This window comes from Salvelinus alpinus, chromosome 31 (assembly GCF_045679555.1).
Source record: "Salvelinus alpinus chromosome 31, SLU_Salpinus.1, whole genome shotgun sequence".
Lineage (NCBI taxonomy): Eukaryota > Metazoa > Chordata > Actinopteri > Salmoniformes > Salmonidae > Salvelinus > Salvelinus alpinus.
In genome coordinates, this window is record NC_092116.1 from 15,012,825 (window position 1) to 15,035,662 (window position 22,838).

Consider the following 22,838-nt stretch of genomic DNA (forward strand, 5'->3'; position numbering starts at 1 on the left):
TTTAACATTGATACAGTTGTGCATTTTAGATCAAACAAAACGTTTCATACAGATGCATTGTTTGGTTTGCATTCATATTTTTCTCTGTCTTTACATTTCACCCACCCATTTAAAATGCAACAACCATATTAGGCTGATGCTCAATGTAACAAAGCTATATTTGGTTGCATAATGCACTGTGAATATGCATCTATTGACTGGTGTTTTTTAACTGTATCCTGAAAGCATCTCTGTGGTGTTCTGACGGCCCTAAATATATTTTCCACTCCACTAAATTAATCTCTAAGCTCCAGCAATGACCTTCAGTCCTCACCATGTGCTCTCTACACACACCACAGTGCATCAAAACCACAAACAGCCATGTCACTAAGAGCACAACTCACTCTTCATGAGAAAAGCCTTGAAGTAAAAATAAACATCTTAGGTGAATATACTTTGAACAGAATTTATATTTTTGAGACTGATTTCAGATATGACAATGTACATATTGTGACTGAGCAGTTTCCACAAACTGTAAGTGCACCTTGCAGGATTGCAATTCATGTATCTTTCAATAGGGAGCAGCAGTGTATATGAAGGTCCCTGCGACTGCTTCAAATCAAATCAAATCAAGTGAATGGCGCCAGAGGGGATGGCTGCTGTTTTACGGGCTCCTAACCAATTGTGCTATTTTAAATTGTTTAACTTATTTTGTACAAAATGTTGCTGCCACCGTCTCTTATGACCGAAAAGAGCTACTGGATATCAGAACAGAGATTACTCACCTCGAACTGGACATAGATTTATTTAATGAGTCTGACACGTAGGATATAATGTTGCTCCCGGACAAGGCCCAAATCCCCATTATTCACATGAAGAAAACAAGGAAATACAGTTGAGCAGATCAGGGTGCCTTGTGAGAATTAGTCAGCGAGTGGGTAACCCGCCTCTACCATCCATTCTATTGGCCAATGTGCAATCACTGGAGAATAAACTCAATGAGCATAGTGACTTTACAAATGACCTCGACTAACCTGTACCCCCGCACATTGACTCGGTACCTGTACCCCATGGATATTGCCTCGTTACTGTTATGTCATTTTCTTGTGTTCATTTTTTAGAAAAAAATTTAAAACTTTTTTTGTAATAAATATATTCTTAACTCTATTTCTTGAACTTCTTTGTTGGTTAAGGGCTTGTAAGTAAACATTTCACAGTAAGGTTGTATTCGGCGCATGTGACAAATACAATTTGATTTGATACTATCCTACCAACGGGACATTAAAAACTGTAATATCTTATGTTTCACTGAGTCGTGGCTGAATGTGACACGGATAATGTACAGTTGGTTGGGTTTTCAGTGCATCGGCAGGACAGAACAGCTACGTCTGGTAGGGTTGGGGGTTTGTATCTATTTGTCAATAACAGCTGGTGCGCGATGTCTAATATTAACCTTTCTAGCGCAGGCGTTCCGCTAGCAGAACCCCTCGACAACATTCCGCTGAAAAGGCAGCGCGGGAAATTCAAAAATATTTTTTAGAAATATGTAACTTTCACACATTAACAAGTCCAATACAACAAATGAAAGAAACATCTTGTTAATCTACCTATCTTGTCCGATTTCAAAAAGGCTTTACAGCGAAAGCACAACATATGATTATGTTAGTTCAGAGCCAAGTCAAAAAAACACACAGCCTTTTTCCAGCCAAAGATAGGAGTCACAAAAAGAAGAAATATAGATAGAATTAATCACTAACCTTTGATCTTCATCAGATGACACTCATAGGACATCATTTTACACAATACATGTATGTTTTGTTCGATAATGTGCATATTTATATCCAAAAATCTCAGTTTACATTGGCACGTTACGTGCAGTAATGTTTTGATTCCAAAACATCCGGTGATCTTGCAGATAGCCACAGAAATCCCAGAAATACTCATAATAAACATTGATAAAAGATACCAGTGTTATTCACAGAATTAAAGAGACTTCTCCTTACTGCAACCGCTGTGTCAGATTTCAAAAAAAACTTTACGGAAAAAGCATAATCTGAGTACGGCGCTCAGAGCCCAATCCAGCCAAATCCAGACAAAGAAATTTCCTCCATGTTGGGGTCAACAGAAGTTAGAAATAACATGATAAATATTAACTTACCTTTGATCTTCATCAGAATGCACTCCCAGGAATCCCAGTTCGACAATAAATGACTGATTTGTTCCATAAAGTTCCATAAAGTCCATCATTTATGTACAAATAGCCACTAGTTGTTAGCGTGTTCAGCCCAGTAATCCTTCTTCATGAGCAATAGGTCCAGTCAAAAACTCAAAGTTCCGTTACAGGTCGTAGAAACATATCAAACGATGTATGGAATCAATCTTTAGGATGTTTTTAACATAAATCATCAATGTTCCAACCGGAGAATTCCATTGTCAGTAGCAAAGCACTGGAACGAGAGCTAACTCTGTCGGGAGTGCGCGTCACGAGCCTGAGACACTCTGGCAGACCACTGACTCATTCAGCTCCCATTCCCCCCTCCTTTATAGCAGAAGCCTGAAACAAGTTTCTAAAGACGGTTGACATCTAGTGGAAGCCTTAGGAAGTGCAACTTAACCCCATAGACACTGTATTCGGTAGGCCAAGCTTTGAAAAAATACAAACCTCAGATTTCCCACTTCCTGGTTGGATTTTGAGTTCATATGAGTTCTGTTATACTCACAGACACCATTCAAACAGTTTTAGAAACTTCAGTGTTTTTTATCCAATACTACTAATAATATGCATATCCTGTTGGGGATGGGGGCGCTGTTTAGACTATTTATGCTAATTGGGTAATTTTTTAAACGGCTTCCCACAAAATCCTTGATCGTACAATATGCATATTATTATTATTATTGGATAGAAAACAGTCTATAGTTTCTATAGGAGTTGAAATTTTGTCTCTAAGTGGAACAGAGCCCATTCTACAGCAATTTCCCTGACATGGATTCAGATTTCAGAAATGTTGGCCACTGTTCTGAAGTCAGTTAAAAGGGCACTGATATTGCTATGACTATACGGACACTTCTTACGTCTTCCCCTGGATGCCTTTACGTGATGACGATTCCAATGGGGTCGATTGCGCGTTCACAGGCACTATAAATTAAAAAACCCTGTAGCTAGCAAGTCTTTTATTGGTGCGTCACGCGCGTGGAGGACACCGACCCTCTCCTGTTCCAAGCGTTAGTTTAGCCTGTTATATTTCTCCGGTCATCTTTTCACTCGTTATAGGAGTTAAAAACATCATAAGGTAGTTAATTTAAAGCGTTTTATAGCAATTTATATCCGTTTAGTGCGATTTTGGGACATTTATTTTTGAAACGATGTGAATAGTTGGGCACGCTTTTCAGTTCATCCCGAACGCAGTTGGCATTTCCACATGGCAAGAGGACAGCTTTCCACCAAAAGACGTTTACTCCCAAGAAAGGATCCTTTGCCCAAGATACTGATGGAAGAACAGCTCAAGGTAGGACATTTTTATTATGATAAATCGTGTTTCTGTCGAAACATTTTAGTGGCTTAGGACGCCATGTTTTTTGACGTAGCTTCGCTTGGCGCAAACTGTATTGAAAAGTAAGGATAAATTAAAAAATGTAATAACGCAATTGTATTAAGAATTAAATTGTCTATCAATCCCTGTCCACCCTATATTTTTTAGTCACGTTTATGAGTATTTATGTATAAGAGTAGATCACTGTCTAAGTGGCGCAAGGACATTTTCTGACCAGCTTGTCTACATTTCACATTGTCTAACCATGATTTTGGTGGCTAAATATAAACATTTGCGATCAAACTCTATATGGATTGTGTAATATGATGTTACAGGAGTGTCATCGGAAGAATTCTGAGAAGGTTAGTGAAAAAATTAATATCTTTTGGCGATGTTGACTTTTATTGCTCACTTTGGCTAGAATCAATGCTGGGCTGCTATGTGCTATGTGCTATGCTAATATAACGATTTATTGTGTTTTCGCTGTAAGACACTTAGAAAATCTGAAATATTGTCTGTATTCACAGGATCTGTGTCTTTCGATTCGTGTATGCTGTGTATTTTTACGAAATGTTTGATGATTAGTAAGTAGGTAAACACGTTGCTCTAAGTAGTTTTTCTATTCCATTTGTGACGGTGGGTGCAATTGTAACCTATGCCACCTACCTGAAATATGCACTTTTTTCTAACAAAACCTATCCCATACCATAAATATGTTATCAGACTGTCATCTAATGAGTTTTTTTGTTGGTTAGGGGCTATAAATATCTTAGTTTAGCCGAATTGGTGATGGCTACTGGTGTTGGTGGACAAATAAAAGATGGTGGATTATGCTAATGTGTTTTTAGGTAATAGATGTACATCTTTACATATTGTGTCTTCCCTGTAAAACATTTTAAAAATCGGACATGTTGACTGGATTCACAAGATCTGTGTCTTTCATTAGCTGTATTGGACTTTAATGTGTGAAAGTTAAATATTTAAAAAAAATATTGTTTTTGAATTTCGCGGCACTGGTTTTTCAGTGGGGGTGGGGGGGGAGTGCCGCTAGCGCCACTCTCATCCTAGAGAGGATATATTAGCATCTGGGACAGAGTAGCAGGCAGTTTACTCTGGGCACGCATTTCATGCAAAAGTGAAAATGCTGCCCCCTACCCCTATCCTATCCCTTGAGGTATTGCTAGGCTTAGATAGAGTACCTCTTGATAAGCTGTAGACCACACTATCTATATTTTTCATAACCGTCTATTTACCACCACAAACCGACGCTGGCACTAAGACCCCACTCAACAAGCTGTATTAGGCCATACGCAAACAAGAACATGCTCATCCAGAAGCGGCGCTCCTAGTAGACGGGGACGTTAATGCAGGCAAACCTAAATCCGTTTTACCTCATTTCTACCAGCATTTCACATGTGCCGCCAGAGGAGAAAAAAAACTCTACACCACCTATACTCCACACACAGAGACACATACAAAAATCTCCCTTGCACTCCACTTGGTAAATCTGCCCGTATTTCTATCCTCCTGATTCCTGCTTACAAGCAAAAACTAAACACTACGCTTATAAGAAATCCCGACATGCCCTCAGATGAACCATCAAACTAGAAAAGCGTAAATACAGGATTAAGATTGAATCCTACTCCACTGGCTTTGACGCTCTTCGGATGTGGCAGGACTTGAAAACTATTACGGACTACAAAGGGAAACCCAGCTGCGAGCTGCCCAGTGACGCAAGCCTACCAGTCGAGCTAAATACCTTTTATGCTCGCTTCGAGGCAAGCAACACTGAAGCATGCAGGAGAGCACCAGCTGTTCTGGACGACTGTGTGATTACACTCTCGGTAGCCAATGTGAGCAAGACATTAAAACATGTCAACATTCACAAAGCCGCGGGGCCAGACAGATTACAAGGATGTGTACTCCTAGCATGTGCGGACCAACTGGCAAGTGTCTTCACTGACATTTTCAACCTCTCCCTGACCGAGTCTGTAATACCTACATGTTTCAAACAGAACACCATAGTCCCTGTGCCCAAGGAAGCGAAGGTAACCTGCCGAAATAATTACCGCCCCGTAGCAATCACATCGATAGCCATGAAGTGCTATGAAAGGCTGGTCATGGCTCACATCAACAGCATTCTCCCGGATAACCTAGACCCACTCCAAATCTCATAACGCCCCAACATATACACAGATGACGCAATCTCAATCACACTCCACACTGCCCTTTCTCACCTGGATAAAAGGAACACCTATGTGAGAACGCTGTTCATTGACTACAGTGCAGCGTTCAACACCATAGTGCCCACAGAGCTCATCACTAAGTTAAAGACCCTGGGACTAAACACCTCCCACTTCAACTGGATCCTGAACTTCCTGATGGGGCGCCCCCAGATGGTAAGGGTAGACAGCAACACGTCTGCTACGCTGATCCTCAACACTGGGGCCCCTCAGGGGTGTGTGCTTAGTCCCCTCCTGTACTCCCTTTTCACCCACAACTGCGTGGCCAAACACGACTCCAACACCGTCATTAAGTTTGCTGACGACACAACAGTGGTAGTTCTGATCACCGACAACAATGAGACAGCCTGTAGGGAGGAGGTCAGAGACCTGGCAGTGTGGTGCCAGGACAACAACCTCTCCCTCAATGTGAGCAAGACAAAGGATATAATCGTGGAAGACAGGAAAAGGCGGGCCGAACATTACCCCATTAACATCGACAGGGCTGTAGTGGAGCGGGTAGAGAGACACAATAGCAAGAGGCAATGGATCCCTTTACTTAATGTTTTTCTTGACATTGTGATCCATGGGAGTTGAACAGTAGTAGGAACCTGGTTGGCCACATGTTATGACACTGTCATCCTCTAGGGCAGTGGTTCCCAAACGTATTATAGTCCCGTACCCCTTCAAACACTCAACCTCCAGCTGTGTACCCCCTCTAGCACCAGGGTCAGCGCACTCTCAAATGTTGTTTTTTTCCATCATTGTAAGCCTGCCACACAGACACTGTACGATACATTTATTAATAAATATAAGAATGAGTGTGAGTTTTTATCACAACCTGGCTCGTGGGAAGTGACAACGAGCTCTGATAGGACCAGGGCACAAATAACAATATTATAATAATCAATAATATTGCTCTTTATTTAGCCATCTTACATATAAAACGTTATTTGTTCATCAAAAATTGTGAAGAACTCACAACAGGTTAAGGAGAAGGGTGTGCTTGAAAGGATGCACATACAGTGGTTCCTTCTTTAAAAGTTGCGAGGTTACACAACAGGACTTAGAGGTACCCAGCGTCATGTCTTCAATTCTCCAGACCACCACAACGGGGAGTTAGAGCACTCATTATGCATTTGGGCCCCAAGGTTTTTATATGACCAATCATATCGAGTGGTTCGAATGACGAATTTGATGCGAGCCACCCGCCCCTGGTGACTTTCTTCAGCAAAGATGGCTGACAAAACATTACAGGGGAAGCAAATGTAATTAATTATAACCTCATAACGAGTCAAGCTAAAAATGTACAATTGAGAGTAATATGTTAGTTAATGTAGAGACAAACAATTGTGCATATTTTTTTGTTAATTTAGTTAATTTACGAAAATCGCGATTTAGCAAGATAATGAACTTGCTAACATTAGCCAGCAAGCTAGCTGGGGTTATGAAATGAGTATAACATTGTAATTCGTGTTGTTCCATGTTTTAATGACTCCTGAGAAAACCAGCAAACCAGGCTGTCTTGGGAAGCAGTGGATGTAAAGAATCTAGCTAGCTAAAGCATTTACTGCAAACTGAATGTACAATTGTGTAAGCTTGCCTACCTGTGCAATCCAGCTGAAATAGCATAACTAGCTAACTATTTACTTGCTTATTGTGTAATGGAGAGTAAAAATAACTGTATGCCTATGGATGTGTGAACCTCAGCTATCATAGTTGTTGTATCAACTTCAAGTCTGAATGGCATTAATGAAGCCTATGGATAGAGTAAAATATAATAACTTTATTGTACCAAGGATGCAAGTACTGGACTGGAGTTATTACCATGCATGAGATCCCCAAATTGTAGCCTGTACAGTTGAAGTCGGAAGTTTACATTCACCTTGTTGGGTGAATTTTGGCCCATACCTCCTGACAGAGCTGGTGTAACTGAGTCAGGATTGTAGGCATCCTTGCTCGCACATACTTTTTCAGTTTCAGTTTTTCCTCCAAGCAAAACAATGGTCATTATGGCCAAACAGTTCTATTTTTGTTTCATTAGACCAGAGGACATTTCTCCAAAAAGTACGATCTTTGTCCCCATGTGCAGTTGCAAACCGTAGTTTGGCTTTTTTATGGCGGTTTTGGAGCAGTGGCTTCTTCCTTGCTGAGCGGCCTTTCAGGTTATGTCGATATAAGACTCGTTTTATTGTGGATATAGATACTTTTGTACCTATTTCCTCCAGCATCTTCACTAGGTCCTTTGCTGTTGTTCTGGGATTGATTTGCACTTTTCGCACCAAAGTACGTTCATCTCTAAGAGACAGAACGCGTCTCCTTCCTGAGCGGTATAACGGCTGCGTGGTCCCATGGTGTTTATACTTGCATACAATTGTTTGTACAGATGAACGTGGTACCCAGGTAATCTTAGGTTTCATTACATACAGTCGGGAGGAACTACTGAATATAAGAGCAACGTCCACTCACCATCGTTACAACCAGGAATATGACTCTCCCGAAGCGGATCCTGTGTTTTGCCTTCCACCCAGTACAATGGATCTGATCCCAGCCGACGACCCTAAACAACGACGCCGTAAAAGGGGCAAACGAAGCGGTCTTCTGGTCAGCCTTCGGAGACGGGCACATCGCGCTCCACTCCCTAGCATACTACTCGCCAATGTCCAGTCTCTTGACAACAAGGTTGATGAAATCCGAGCAAGGGTAACATTCCAGAGAGACATCAGAGATTGTAACGTTCTTTGCTTCACGGAAACATGGCTCACTCGAGAGACGCTAACGGAGTCGGTGCAGCCAGCTGGTTTCTTCACGCATCGCGCCGACAGAAACAAACATATTTCTGGTAAGAAGAGGGGCGGGGGTGTATGCCTTATGATTAACGAGACGTGGTGTGATCATAACAACATACAGGAACTCAAGTCATTCTGTTCACCTGATTTAGAATTCCTCACAATCAAATGTCGACCGCATTATCTACCAAGGGAATTCTCTTCGATTATAATCACAGCCGTATATATTCCCCCCCAAGCAGACACATCGATGGCCCTGAACGAACTTTATCTGACTTTATGTAAACTGGAAACCACACACCCTGAGGCTGCATTCATCGTAGCTGGGGATTTTAACAAGGCTAATCTGAAAACAAAACTCCCTAAATTCTATCAGCATATCGATTGTGCTACCAGGGCTGGTAAAACCTTGGATCATTGTTATACTAACTTCCGCGACGCATATAAGGCCCTCCCCTCCTTTCGGAAAAGCTGACCACGACTCTATTTTGTTGCTTCCAGCCTACAAACAGAAACTAAAACAGCAAGCTCCCGCGCTCAGGTCTGTTCAACGCTGGTCCGACCAATCTGATTCCACGCTTCAAGACTGCTTCAATCACGTGGATTGGGATATGTTCCGCATTGCGTCCAACAACAACATTGACGAATACGCTGATTCGGTGAGCGAGTTCATTAGAAAGTGCATTGACGATGTCGTACCCACAGCAATGAATAAAACATTCCCAAACCAGAAACCGTGGATTGATGGCAGCATTCGCGTGAAACTGAAAGCGCGAACCACTGCTTTTAACCAGGGCAAGGTGACCGGAAACATGACCAAATACAAACAGTGTAGCTATTCCCTCCGCAAGGCAATCAAACAAGCTAAGTGCCAGTATAGAGACAAAGTAGAGTCGCAATTCAACAGCTCAGACACAAGAGGTATGTGGCAGGGTCTACAGTCAATCACGGATTACAAAAAGAAAACCAGCCCCGTCGCGGACCAGGATGTCTTGCTCCCAGACAGACTAAATAACTTTTTTGCTCGCTTTGAGGACAATACAGTGCCACTGACACGGCCCGCTACCAAAACCTGCGGGCTCTCCTTCCCTGCAGCCGAGGTGAGTAAAACATTTAAACGTGTTAACCCTCGCAAGGCTGCAGGCCCAGATGGCTTTCCCAGCCGCGTCCTCAGAGCATGCGCAGACCAGCTGGCTGGTGTGTTTAAGGACATATTCAATCAATCCTTATCCAAGTCTGCTGTTCCCACATGCTTCAAGAGGGCCACAATTGTTCCTGTTCCCAAGAAAGCTAAGGTAACTGAGCTAAACGACTACCGCCCCGTAGCACTCACTTCCGTCATCATGAAGTGCTTTGAGAGAGTAGTCAAGGACCATATCACCTCCAACCTACCTGACACCCTAGACCCACTCCAATTTGCTTACCGACCCAATAGGTCCACAGACGACGCAATCGCAACCACACTGCACACTGCCCTAACCCATCTGGAAAGGAGGAATACCTATGTGAGAATGCTGTTCATCGACTACAGCTCAGCATTTAACACCATAGTACCCTCCAAACTCGAGACCCTGGGTCTCGACCCCGCCCTGTGCAACTGGGTCCTGGACTTCCTGAAGGGCCGCCCCCAGGTGGTGAGGGTAGGTAACAACATCTCCACCCCGCTGGTCCTCAACACTGGGGCCCCACAAGGGTGCGTTCTGAACCCTCTCCTGTACTCCCTGTTCACCCACGACTGCGTGGCCATGCACGCCTCCAACTCAATCATCAAGTTTGCGGACGACACTACAGTGGTAGGCTTGATTACCAACAACGATGAGACGGCCTACAGGGAGGAGGTGAGGGCCCTCGGAGTGTGATGTCAGGAAAATAACCTCACACTCAACGTCAACAAAACAAAGGAGATGATTGTGGACTTCAGGAAACAGCAGAGGGAGCACCCCCCTATCCACATCAACGGGACAGTAGTGGAGAAGGTGGAAAGTTTTAAGTTCCTCGGTGTACACATCACAGACAAACTGAATTGGTCCACCCACACAGACAGCGTTGTGAAGAAGGCGTAGCAGCGCCTCTTCAACCTCAGGAGGCTGAAGAAATTCGGCTTGTTACCAAAAGCACTCACAAACTTCTACAGATGCACAATCGAGAGCATCCTGTCGGGCTGTATCACCGCCTGGTATGGCAACTGCACCGCCCACAACCGTAAGGCTCTCCAGAGGTTAGTGAGGTCTGCACAACGCATCCCCGGGGGCAAACTACCTGCCCTCCAGGACACCTACACCACCGGATGTCACAGGAAGGCCATAAAGATCATCAAGGACAACAACCACCCGAGCCACTGCCTGTTCACCCCGCTATCATCCAGAAGGCGAGGTCAGTACAGGTGCATCAAAGCAGGGACCGAGAGACTGAAAAACAGCTTCTATCTCAAGGCCATCAGACTGTTAAACAGCCACCACTAACATTTAGTGGCCGCTGCCAACATACTGACTCAACTCCAGCCACTTTAATAATGGGAATTAATGGAAATTATGTAAAAATGTATCACTAGCCACTTTAAACAATGCCACTTAATATAATGTTTACATACCCTACATTACTCATCTCATATGTATATGTATATACTGTACTCTAAATCATCTACTGAATCTTGCCATCTTCATGTAATACATGTATCACTAGCCACTTTAAACTATGCCACTTTATGTTTACATACCCTACATTACTCATCTCATATGTATAGACTGTACTCTATACCATCTACTGCATCTTGCCTATGCCGTTCTGTACCATCACTCATTCATATATCTTTATGTACATATTCTTTATCCCTTTACACTTGTGTGTATAAGGTAGTAGTTGTGGAATTGTTAGGTTAGATTACTTGTTGGTTATTACTGCATTGTCGGAACTAGAAGCACAAGCATTTCGCTACACTCGCATTAACATCTGCTAACCATGTGTATGTGACAAATAAAATTTGATTTGATTTGATTTCAGGCGTTTGGAAATTGCTCCCAAGGATGATCCAGACTTGTGGAGTTCTACCAGTTTTTTCTGAGGTCTTGGCTGATTTCTTTTGATTTTCCCATGATGTCAAGCAAAGAGGCACTGAGTTTGAAGGTAAGCCTTGAAATACATCCACAGGTACACCTCCAATTGACTCAAATTATGTCAATTAGCCTGTAGATAACCGACTTGCCAAAACTATAGTTTGTTAACAATTTTTTGGGGGGAGTGGTTGAAAAACGAGTTTTAATGACTCCAACCTAAGTGTATGGAAACTTCCGACGTCAACTGTATATCGACTATGAAACAAATAGGACATGGCCTGCTTATGAGCTGCCATGAAAGAAAGCTAGAATAATTCAACTGAAAATGGCGAGAACGAGTGTTCGTAGCTAATTGCTTTTGGTTAGCTTTAGAATAATGATTGCGTGATTTATCATCCTATGGTATGTAATATAGTAGAATGTTATGAACCGACACTGAATCGTAGGAGCTAACTACTAGCTATGTAAAAGTAGAACAGAAGAATTCCCAGTGCTGCTTACCTGAGATGCCATCATCACACAGTCCTTCTTCGTAGGTGTCCGCTATGACTTCCTTTGTGTTGTAAAAAAGTTGCTTTCAGAACAATTACTTTTGATTGAAAATAAAAAAGTTTTGCTCTCGACAAAAAAACACAAATGTACCTCCATAGCATATAACAATTTGCCTGTGAACAACCATACCTTCATACAAACGTTCTACTGTATGCAGAATTGTTGACGCACAACCAAAGGTGCTGCCATATCCTGCCAGCACCTCCATTAGCAAGCCACTCAGGTGCAGAATAATTTATTTTATTTTTTATTTTTTTATTTCACCTTTATTTAACCAGGTAGGCTAGTTGAGAACAAGTTCTCATTTGCAACTGCGACCTGGCCAAGATAAAGCATAGCAGTGTGAACAGACAACACAGAGTTACACATGGAGTAAACAATAAACAAGTCAATAACATGGTAGAAAAAAAAGAATCTATATACAATGTGTGCAAAAGGCATGAGGTAGGCAATAAATCGAATAATTACAATTTAGCAGATTAACACTGGAGTGATAAATCATCAGATGATCATGTGCAAGAAGAGATACTGGTGTGCAAAAGAGCAGAAAAGTAAATAAATAAAAGCAGTATGGGGGGTGAGGTAGGTAAATTGGGTGGGTAGTTTACAGATGGACTATGTACAGCTGCAGCGATCGGTTAGCTGCTCGGATAGCAGATTTTTAAAGTTGTTGAGGGAGATAAAAGTCTCCAACTTCAGAGATTTTTGCAATTCGTTCCAGTCGCAGGCAGCAGAGAACTGGAAGGAAAGGCGTCCAAATGAGGTTTTAGCTTTAGGGATGATCAGTGAGATACACCTGCTGGAGCGCGTGCTGCGGGTGGGTGTAGCCATCGTGACCAGTGAACTGAGATAAGGCGGCACTTTACCTAGCATAGCCTTGTAGATGACCTGGAGCCAGTGGGTCTGACGACGAACATGTAGCGAGGGCCAGCCGACTAGGGCATACAGGTCGCAGTGGTGGGTCGTATAAGGTGCTTTAGTAACAAAACGAATGGCACTGTGATAAACTGCATCCAGTTTGCTGAGTAGAGTGTTGGAAGCTATTTTGTAGATGACATCGCCGAAGTCGAGGATCGGTAGGATAGTCAGTTTTACTAGGGTAAGTTTGGCGGCGTGAGTGAAGGAGGCTTTGTTGCGGAATAGAAAGCCGATTCTTGATTTGATTTTGGATTGGAGATGTTTGATATGAGTCTGGAAGGAGAGTTTGCAGTCTAGCCAGACACCTAGGTACTTATAGATGTCCACATATTCTAGGTCGGAACCGTCCAGGGTGGTGATGCTAGTCGGGCGTGCGGGTGCAGGCAGCGAACGGTTGAAAAGCATGCATTTGGTTTTACTAGCGTTTAAGAGCAGTTGGAGGCCACGGAAGGAGTGTTGTATGGCATTGAAGCTCGTTTGGAGGTTAGATAGCACAGTGTCCAAGGAAGGGCCGGAAGTATATAGAATGGTGTCGTCTGCGTAGAGGTGGATCAGGGAATCGCCCGCAGCAAGAGCAACATCATTGATGTATACAGAGAAAAGAGTCGGCCCGAGAATTGAACCCTGTGGTACCCCCATAGAGACTGCCAGAGGACCGGACAACATGCCCTCCGATTTGACACACTGAACTCTGTCTGCAAAGTAGTTGGTGAACCAGGCAAGGCAGTCATTAGAAAAACCGAGGCTACTGAGTCTGCCGATAAGAATATGGTGATTGACAGAGTCGAAAGCCTTGGCCAGGTCGATGAAGACGGCTGCACAGTAATGTCTTTTATCGATGGCGGTTATGATATCGTTTAGTACCTTGAGCGTGGCTGAGGTGCACCCGTGACCGGCTCGGAAACCGGATTGCACAGCGGAGAAGGTACGGTGGGATTCGAGATGGTCAGTGATCTGTTTGTTGACTTGGCTTTCGAAGACCTTAGATAGGCAGGGCAGGATGGATATAGGTCTGTAACAGTTTGGGTCCAGGGTGTCTCCCCCTTTGAAGAGGGGGATGACCGCGGCAGCTTTCCAATCCTTGGGGATCTCAGATGATACGAAGGAGAGGTTGAACAGGCTGGTAATAGGGGGTGCGACAATGGCGGCGGACAGTTTCAGAAATAGGGGGTCCAGATTGTCAAGCCCAGCTGATTTGTATGGGTCCAGGTTTTCCAGCTCTTTCAGAACATCTGCTATCTGGATTTGGGTAAAGGAGAAGCTGGGGAGGCTTGGGCGAGTAGCAGCGGGGGGGGCGGGGCTGTTGGCCAAGGTTGGAGTCGCCAGGAGGAAGGCATGGCCAGCCATTGAGAAATGCTTGTTGAAGTCTTCGATTATCACGGATTTATCGGTGGTGACCGTGTTACCTAGCCTCAGTGCAGTGGGCAGCTGGGAGGAGGTGCTCTTGTTCTCCATGGACTTTACAGTATCCCAGAACTTTTTGGACTTAGAGCTACAGGATGCGAATTTCTGCTTGAAAAAGCTGGCCTTTGCTTTCCTGACTGACTGCGTGTATTGGTTCCTGACTTCCCTGAACAGTTGCATATCGCGGGGGCTCTTTGATGCTATTGCAGTTCGCCACAGGATGTTTTTGTGCTGGTCGAGGGCAGTCAGGTCTGGAGTGAACCAAGGGCTATATCTGTTCTTGGTTCAGCATTTTTTGAACGGAGCATGCTTGTCTAATATGGTGAGGAAGTAACATTTAAAGAATGACCAGGCATCCTCAACTGACGGGATGAGGTCAATATCCTTCCAGGGTACCCGGGCCAGGTCGATTAGAAAGGCCTGCTCGCAGAAGTGTTTTAGGGAGCGTTTGACAGTGATGAGGGGTGGTCGTTTGACCGCGGACCCGTGGCGGATACAGGCAATGAGGCAGTGATCGCTGAGATCTTGATTGAAGACAGCAGAGGTGTATTTGGAGGGCAGGTTGGTCAGGATAATGTCTATTAGGGTGCCCATGTTTACGGATTTAGGGTTGTACCTGGTGGGTTCCTTGATGATTTGTGTGAGATTGAGGGCATCAAGCTTGGATTGTAGGACTGCCGGGGTGTTAAGCATATCCCAGTTTAGGTCACCTAACAGAACAAACTCTGAAGCTAGATGGGGAGCGATCAATTCACAGATGGTGTCCAGGGCACAGCTGGGAGCTGAGGGGGGTCGGTAGCAGGCGGCAACAGTGAGAGACTTATTTCTGGAGAGATTAATTTTTAAAATTAGAAGTTCGAACTGTTTGGGCATAGACCTGGAAAGTATGACAGAACTTTGCAGGCTATCTCTGCAGTAGATTGCAACTCCTCCCCCTTTGGCAGTTCTATCTTGACGGAAAGTGTTATAGTTGGGTATGGAAATCTCAGAATTTTTGGTGGCCTTCCTAAGCCAGGATTCGGACACGGCAAGGACATCAGGATTGGCAGAGTGTGCTAAAGCGGTGAGTAAGGCAAATTTAGGGAGGAGGCTTCTGATGTTGACATGCATGAGGCCAAGGCTTTTTCGATCACAGAAGTCAACAAATGAGGGTGACTGGGGACATGCAGGGCCTGGGTTTACCTCCACATCACCCGAGGAACAGAGGAGTAGTAGGATGAGGGTGCGGCTAAAGGCTATCAAAACTGGTCGCCTAGAGCGTTGGGGACAAAGAATAAAAGGAGCAGATTTATGGGCGTGGTAGAATAGATTCTGGGCATAATGTGCAGACAGGGGTATGGTGGGGCGCGGGTACAGCGGAGGCAAGCCCAGGCACTGGGTGATGATAAGAGAGGTTGTATCTCTGGACATGCTGGTCTCAATGGGTGAGGTCACCGCATGTGTGGGGGGTGGGACAAAGGGGGTATCAGAGGTACGGAGAGTGGAACTACAGGGTCCATTGCAAACCAAAACAATGATAATGATAACTAGCCTGAACAACAGTATGCAAGGCATATTGATATTTGAGAGAGACATACAATAAGGCATAAAGTGATTGCAGGTCTTGATTGGGAGAGCTAGCTAAAACAACAGGTAAGATAACAGCAGCAATAACAGGGTGCTAGTCTAACACAGCAACAACAGGTAAAAATGGCGACGACTAGGCAGAGAGGGTCGGATTAACTACACACAGATCCTGAGTTAAAGCACAGAGCCGACAGATAAAACACAAATAAACAGAATGGAGTACCGTGAATTAATGGACAGTCAAGCATGCATCAGCTATGTAGCCAAGTGATCATAGTGTCCAGGGGGCAGCCGTAGATGGAGCAGGGAGGCCTCCACTAAGCTAGCACGCGGCGTTTAAAGTTAGTAGCCCGGGGGGTGGTCTGCTCAGACGGAGGGGGTCTGCTCAGACGTGGTCGTGTCGACAGAGAATCCAGAGAATCCAAGCCGGATGGCGAAAGAGAGGTTGTGAATTGTAGAATTGTGTTTGCTAACTGGTGCTAGCTTCGTGGCAGTGGCGCTAGCTGCGCTAGCTGCAAGCTAGCTGTGAGGATCAGAAGTAGTGGCTCAGGGATTACGGCAGGAATCCGGCGTTGTTGTCGAGAGACAGTCCGATGCTGGTAAATTGGTGAGTAATATCCAGGCTAATAACAGGGCTGGTGTCTGTGCAGAAGGTAAAAGCTACTAGCAGCGGCAAAAAAATGGCTAAATTAGCTTGTAGCTGATTTAGACCAGTTGTGATGGATTGGCAGGGCTCTGTGTCGGCAAAAAAAAGGTCCAGTCCAATTGGCAAAAGAGGTATTGTAGCCCAAGAATTCGCTGGTAGACCTCTTCGGCTAGCCGGCAGATGGGCCTAGCTCGAGGCTAGCTCAAGGCTAACTGGTGCTTGCTTCGGGACAGAGGTGTTAGCCAGTAGTAGCCACTCGGTTGCAGCTAGCTAGCTGTGATGATACGGTGTAATTGTCCAGAGCTTGCGTCAGGAATCCGGTGATGTGGTAGAGAAAAAGCAGTCCTATATGCTCTGGGTTGATATCGCGCTTGCAGACTGGCAGGTATTGGCCCGGTATTGAATCTGGCTGTGTCCGAGTTAAGGGCGAAGACCGCAGCAGTGGCTAACTGACTACTAGCTAGTAGCTAGTTATCTGGCTAGCTTCTGATTGGGGTTACGGTTCTAAAGTATATAATAATAATGACGCGTAGAAGAGGGCGATGAACGAGATGGGAGTAACAACAATTTGTTGCAAGTTGGGGAGTGGGGCTAATAGCTGAACAATTGACTATTCAACCTTTACTAAAGAATTGTCTAATAGCTGGGCTAGGTGTGAAAGCCCCCCCCCCCCCTCCTATCACAGACCAGATTTGCCCTAACGACCAAGGGGTAGCTTGCTGCTCAATGTAATAAAGTACTTACTTTTAAAATAAGTTACCTTACACATTATGTTGGTTGACAATTTGTTAGCTATGCTGTCCTTACGAACCACATACATATCATTACAGCAGTATGTACCGGTATGTTAGCTAGCTACCTAACGTTAGTAGTTATATATCAAACTTGCCAGTATATTAAAAAAGTATATGGAAAAACCATGCTGGTAGGCTTGACGAGATAAGACGAACTGGCAACAGACAAACAGAAAACCCTTGGCGCAGGATGTTATTTGTTACATCAACTCCTGTTCTGTGTGTGCTCAAACTAAGTACCCCCGGCACGTTCCAGCAGGGAAGCTCCTTCCCCTTCACGTGCCTCAGCATCCCTTGTCTCATCTGTCCATTGACTTTGTTACTTTGTTATCTCCACTCCTCTAATGGTTTCACCACCATCCTGGTGGTTGTTGACAGATTTTCAATATCATGCTAGTTTATTCCTCTCTCTGGTCTCCCCACAGCTCTCAAGGTTGCTGACGCACTGATCCAGCAGGTTTTCCGGCACTATAGCCTTCCGGAGGACATCATTTGCGACCGTGGCGCCCAATTCACTTCACTGGTATGGAAAAAAAGGAGGAGGGCTTTCATGGAGAAACTATGGGTCACGGTCAGCCTCTCTTCCGGGTTCCGGTCTCAGTCCAACGGGCAGGTAGTGAGGATGAACCAGGAGCTGGGGAGGTTCCTGAGGAGTCATTGCCAGGACCAACAGGGGGAGTGGGCTAGATTCCTTCCCTGGGCTTTGTCCCTTCCAATGTGTCCTGTGTTATCAACCGGCCCTGGCTCCGTGGACTCTGAGCCAGACCAAGGCCCCTGCGGTGGACAACTGGTTCCGGTGCGCAGAGGATGTTTGGAGTGATGCTCATGTGAGGGTCCAGCTTGCCGTCGTCGTCAGAAGGAGCAGGCGGATCGCCACCGCAGTAAGGTGCCCGTGTTCCATCCTGGTGATTGCGTCTGGGTCTCCACCAGGACCCTCCCACTCCACATGCCCTGCAAGATGCAGAGCCCCTGGTTTGTGGGGCCGTTCAAGGATCTCCGGAAGGTCAACGAGGTGACGTATAGGTTACAGCTTCCCAGTGACTACCGTATCTCACCTTCGTTTCATGTCTTCCTTTTCAGGCCAGTGTTTCCTGGTCCCTTGGCTGATGCTGTCCCCCACGACCCCCCTCCGCCAATAACTGGTGTTTGAGATGCACCTGAAAAAAACACAATTATTTCTGCATTTATTCCATTTACCAAATGCCTATAGTAAGAACTTTAAATGTATAAAGAGCATGTATAACATTAGTCAATTGAGCTAGATGTTACTGACATGCTTTCCAGATCAAAAGAAAGATGAGTTTATTCATCTTGGTTGCTCCTTCACTGGACGAGACTGACCTGTGTAAAATACAGTCTCTCTACAGAAAATAATGGAAACTTGCGTTTGCGTTCATTGGTTGATCTCAGGTACCGTCTGATTTTGAGGGTCAAATTTGATTGGCTGAACACTCGATAGGCCGCCCAGTAGACCATTAATAGAACAAAAACTATCCTTTCATGTTGTTCTACAGCTTGATTCTGTAATGCACAACTTTATCACATAGCAAGTTTGAATATGTCGGTGTTCAGTTTTTTATTTTATTTTTAATGTCACTACTGTGGATTTATCCTTTCTTAGGCCTAACTATGCTCACACTGTCTACAATACTATATAATGCAGCTGGCCAACAGAGGGCTTGTCCACCCAAAGTTAGAGACACAACAGCAAGAGTCAATGGATCCCTTTACTTGATGTTTTTCTTGCCATTGTGGTCCATGGGAGTCATACAGTAGTTGGGACCTGGTTGGCCACATGTTATGACACTGTCATCCTCTAGGGCCTCTATCACTTCCACACAGTCACTTTATAATACAGAGAAACAGAAAACATTACAATAGTCTTTGCTTAAGAGAATTATGTTCTCAATGTTCATAAACCAATTCAATTAAACTACTCAGTCTGGTAAATCAGGATTTGTAAGATACTGATTGAAATGAAAACAGACAGAGGCCCAGTCTACAACAGTCAAATGTTTATTTACGAGAGCGCTCCCCTGTTGTACAAAGCAATTCATTTTATACTGGCTCCTCACGCACACACATTCACTCTAACATCAGCACAATGTCCTGCTGCCCAGCCGACAAAGCTTAGGGGAATCCGTGAGACTTACTGCCCATCCTCGCTCGAGATAGGGAGACCCTGGGAAGTACTCTCAGTGGCCCCAGCCAAGGTCGGCACCGAATCTTGCTCAGACAGTCGGTTTTTAAGATACTATTATAGACATATTGTACAGACTATGGTTATACATAATTCTAATCAATTTCATACGATTATATGGCTTCAGGGTGGAATATTCTAGTCATTCATATAAATTCCATCAACAATGCCTCATAAAAATAGTGTTCTATTGTTGATAAAAAGGACAACATGAAGAGCAAAAGAGTATGTGATACATCTGACAGACACCGCTGAGACATCCTGCTGAAACCACACAGAGAGAGACAGAGAGAGAGAAAGACAAAACGGGTCCTGTGCAGAAGGCCAACAGGCCTTACCAAAGTGTAGATAGCTACAGCCTTGTGTATTCTTCATAGCAGACCGCAGAAAACCTGTAAATATGTTGCTGTGTATGTGAGGGGGTGTGTGGCATGCAATCTGTAGGCCTATGTCTTAAAGAGAAAACAAAGAAGAAAACCTCCTACACTATAACTGGCCTGTTCTCCTTCTGTGGTGGGGGCTGTTATGCCACTTTCACTATGAGTAATTATGTTGAAAGAGGTCTACGTTATTTACTGTAACATGATGCAAGGGACTACCTGACTTCACATACATGTGAAGACATTGACCTTTACATTGTAAGCACTGTGTGTAGAGACCATTGGTGCACTAAGGGGTGTGAACAGTACGGTGGCCCTGAGAGGAAAAGTAGAGTGCAGTGTGTTGCTGCAGGTCAGTCTTCCTGTGTTAAAGGTCTATGAAAGGTTCATTTCCATAAGTGTAAAGTCACTGTAACACCCTCCACTATGACCACAGAGGTGTGTGAGCAAAATGCAATGAGTTCAACTTATTCAAATTAATTAGGTTTAACCTCTCGAAATGCATTGTTTTTCTTGACAAATGCAAATCAACCGTAAAAAAGGTTGGCAGAGAAGTTATACATTCAATTATTTATACTTTTAATTACATTAAAAAAAGATTTAACTGTTTATCACATTTCTTCAGCATATCCATTCATAGAAATAGCTAATGAAGCTAGAGCTAGTTAAAGAGCTAACTAGTATGAAGGGGAAATTGTTTCCTTCATCCAGTTCTACTGTCTAATTCCAGAGTACATGACCACCGTCTCTTCCTCCATGTTTCCTCTCTGTCTTCTAGACCTGTTCTTCTTGTTGCTCAGAGGCAGAGCAACGTAATGGAGACTGTCTGCATCTTGGCTCTGTGAAGAACAAAACAGGTTTTTTTTGCACAATTTGGTTTTGCAAGCCAAGTGTGAAAGTTTGTATTTGTATAAGACATGCAACATAAAAGTATTTCTGCTTACACTTGCATCTGACCGGGAAACTGTAGGACCTCTTGTCTGAGAGACCAGTTCTGAGAAAAAAGACACAAAACACTATAGATACTGCCACGTCTTCCTGTTTATCTACATATAGAGATGGTGACATCAACGAAAAACAACTTTTAATCACTTACCACAGCACTGCAGACTTGTCTTCTTCATCTTGTAAATGATGCAAGCAAGGAGAATGATCAAGATGAACGCAAAAGCCAATGCTACTGCCAGGCAGTATACAAAGAGAAGAGGGTCTACACTCTCGCCTGCTGAAATATTTGAAAAAATAGAAGAAACTCAGAATAGCAACCATATGTATAGGAGATATGAACAACAATGAAAGCTATTTAACCTACCCTCAATGTCCAGCTTGATACCATTCCCGAACAGTATCACTCCACATGAGGCTACAGCACAGTAGTAAGTCCCAGCATCAGAGAGGCTGAGGTTCCTCTTGCGGAGGTTGTAGACACAGCTCTGTGTAGGAGACCCAGCCTCAGGGCTCTTCTCACACTGATCACTCCTGTCTCCATGGGTGTAAATGATTCCTGGATGGGATTCTCCTGAGCCATGTCTGAACCAATAGACACTGTGTTCTCCTGCACAGGTCTCAGTGTGTATTGTACAGTTCAGAGTCACAGAGTCTCCTGGCTGGACTGACTCAGACACAGGCTGCTGGAGCACAGACATGCTGTTGGAATCTGAAGAGAGTAAGATCATGGTGTGTACATTCAATTTTTTTGCTAGATTCATTAATTTAGCATTATATGAACAGACATTAGGTAGCGACTTAAGTCACCTTTGACAATTAAAAAAGTTCCTTCTCCAAATTTGAGTTCGCCCTCTTCCATAGCACCACAGTAGTATGTAGCTGAGTCCCCTGACTCTGTCTTGGAGATGGTCAGGTTAAAGCTGTCAACTTCTCTCTTCACACTTAAACGTTTAGTCTCATGAAAGTCCTTGGTAAAATACAAACTATTTTTAGTCCCATAATATGATGATGCCATGAGAAGAGGCTTCTGTCCAACAGTTTGCTTGAACCAAGAGACTCTGACCATCAAATGAGATCGACAAAAGCAAGTGAGAGATACACTTTGTCCCAGTTGTGTAACTATCACAGGGTCTGGTTGGATTACATCCTTGTTAAGTGCACAACCTGTGAAGCAAACAAACTAAATAAATAAAAGACAAGTTATAGTAGAGAATTATACATTATTGTCATTATTCAGACTACATAGTCAATAAAATTGATTCAAAAAGACTGACATAAAAAAGCAAAAGGAACCGTTTTAATATGTCTTACTTACCCAAATTGCCGTAAAACAAAAAGACTGTCCAATATATAATCATCATTTTAATGTCCTTTCTGAACTGTATAGTGTGTGGGTCTGACAACGAGGCACCTTTTATATGATGACACTCATTAGGTAATCATTATGAAGAAGGCGGAAACTCTGAACAGAGTGATATTATTGGCTGTCTGAACAGGCATAAAACATGTGATTAAAACTACAATCTAACATGTGTCCTGTGGCATACCATAGTTAGAGCAGCCCTTCAAATGATGTACAGTCAGAGTTACTGGTTTGTATTTTTTCATCATTTGGGTCGGTGGCTGAGACTACTGGTACATATGTCCTCTTTGACATACAAAGGGGTTTACATTGTATTTCTCACTTCATGTCTGTAGAAGGCAGTTCAAGCTTTCAGGAGGAAGTGAACTCTGGTGAGGTTGGCACCTTTTTGACAAAATAAAGATGTGATCATTTGATACCTGGTGCAAATAAGTGGTAAGAATTGGGCAAGTCAGTAAACTTTAAAAAAAAACATGTTTATTGATGTATCACAA

At 43.8% G+C, this 22,838-nt stretch overlaps 1 protein-coding gene across 1 annotated transcript; it reads right to left on the bottom strand.

Moving 5' to 3' along the window:
* Positions 1 to 20,339: 20,339 nt before the first annotated feature.
* Positions 20,340 to 22,365, bottom strand: LOC139561741 (uncharacterized). Its single transcript, XM_071379009.1, has 6 exons — positions 22,297 to 22,365; positions 21,789 to 22,145; positions 21,346 to 21,690; positions 21,130 to 21,258; positions 20,978 to 21,027; positions 20,340 to 20,872 (listed from the first exon to the last, which is right to left on the bottom strand). The coding sequence occupies exons 1-6, from the start codon at positions 22,340 to 22,342 to the stop codon at positions 20,747 to 20,749; spliced, it is 1,053 nt and encodes a 350-aa protein (XP_071235110.1). The 5' UTR covers positions 22,343 to 22,365; the 3' UTR covers positions 20,340 to 20,746.
* Positions 22,366 to 22,838: the final 473 nt, after the last annotated feature.

What these genes read in the sequence shown, in the direction of transcription:
- LOC139561741 (XM_071379009.1), bottom strand. Translation starts at nt 22,342, where the DNA reads ATGATGATTATATATTGGACAGTCTTTTTGTTTTACGGCAATTTGG. An exon ending in GACAAGTCTGCAGTGCTGTG is followed by an intron (nt 21,028 to 21,129) that starts GTAAGTGATTAA and finishes CTTTTTTCTCAG; the next exon opens with AACTGGTCTCTCAGACAAGA. An exon ending in TTTCCCGGTCAGATGCAAGT is followed by an intron (nt 20,873 to 20,977) that starts GTAAGCAGAAAT and finishes TGTTCTTCACAG; the next exon opens with AGCCAAGATGCAGACAGTCT.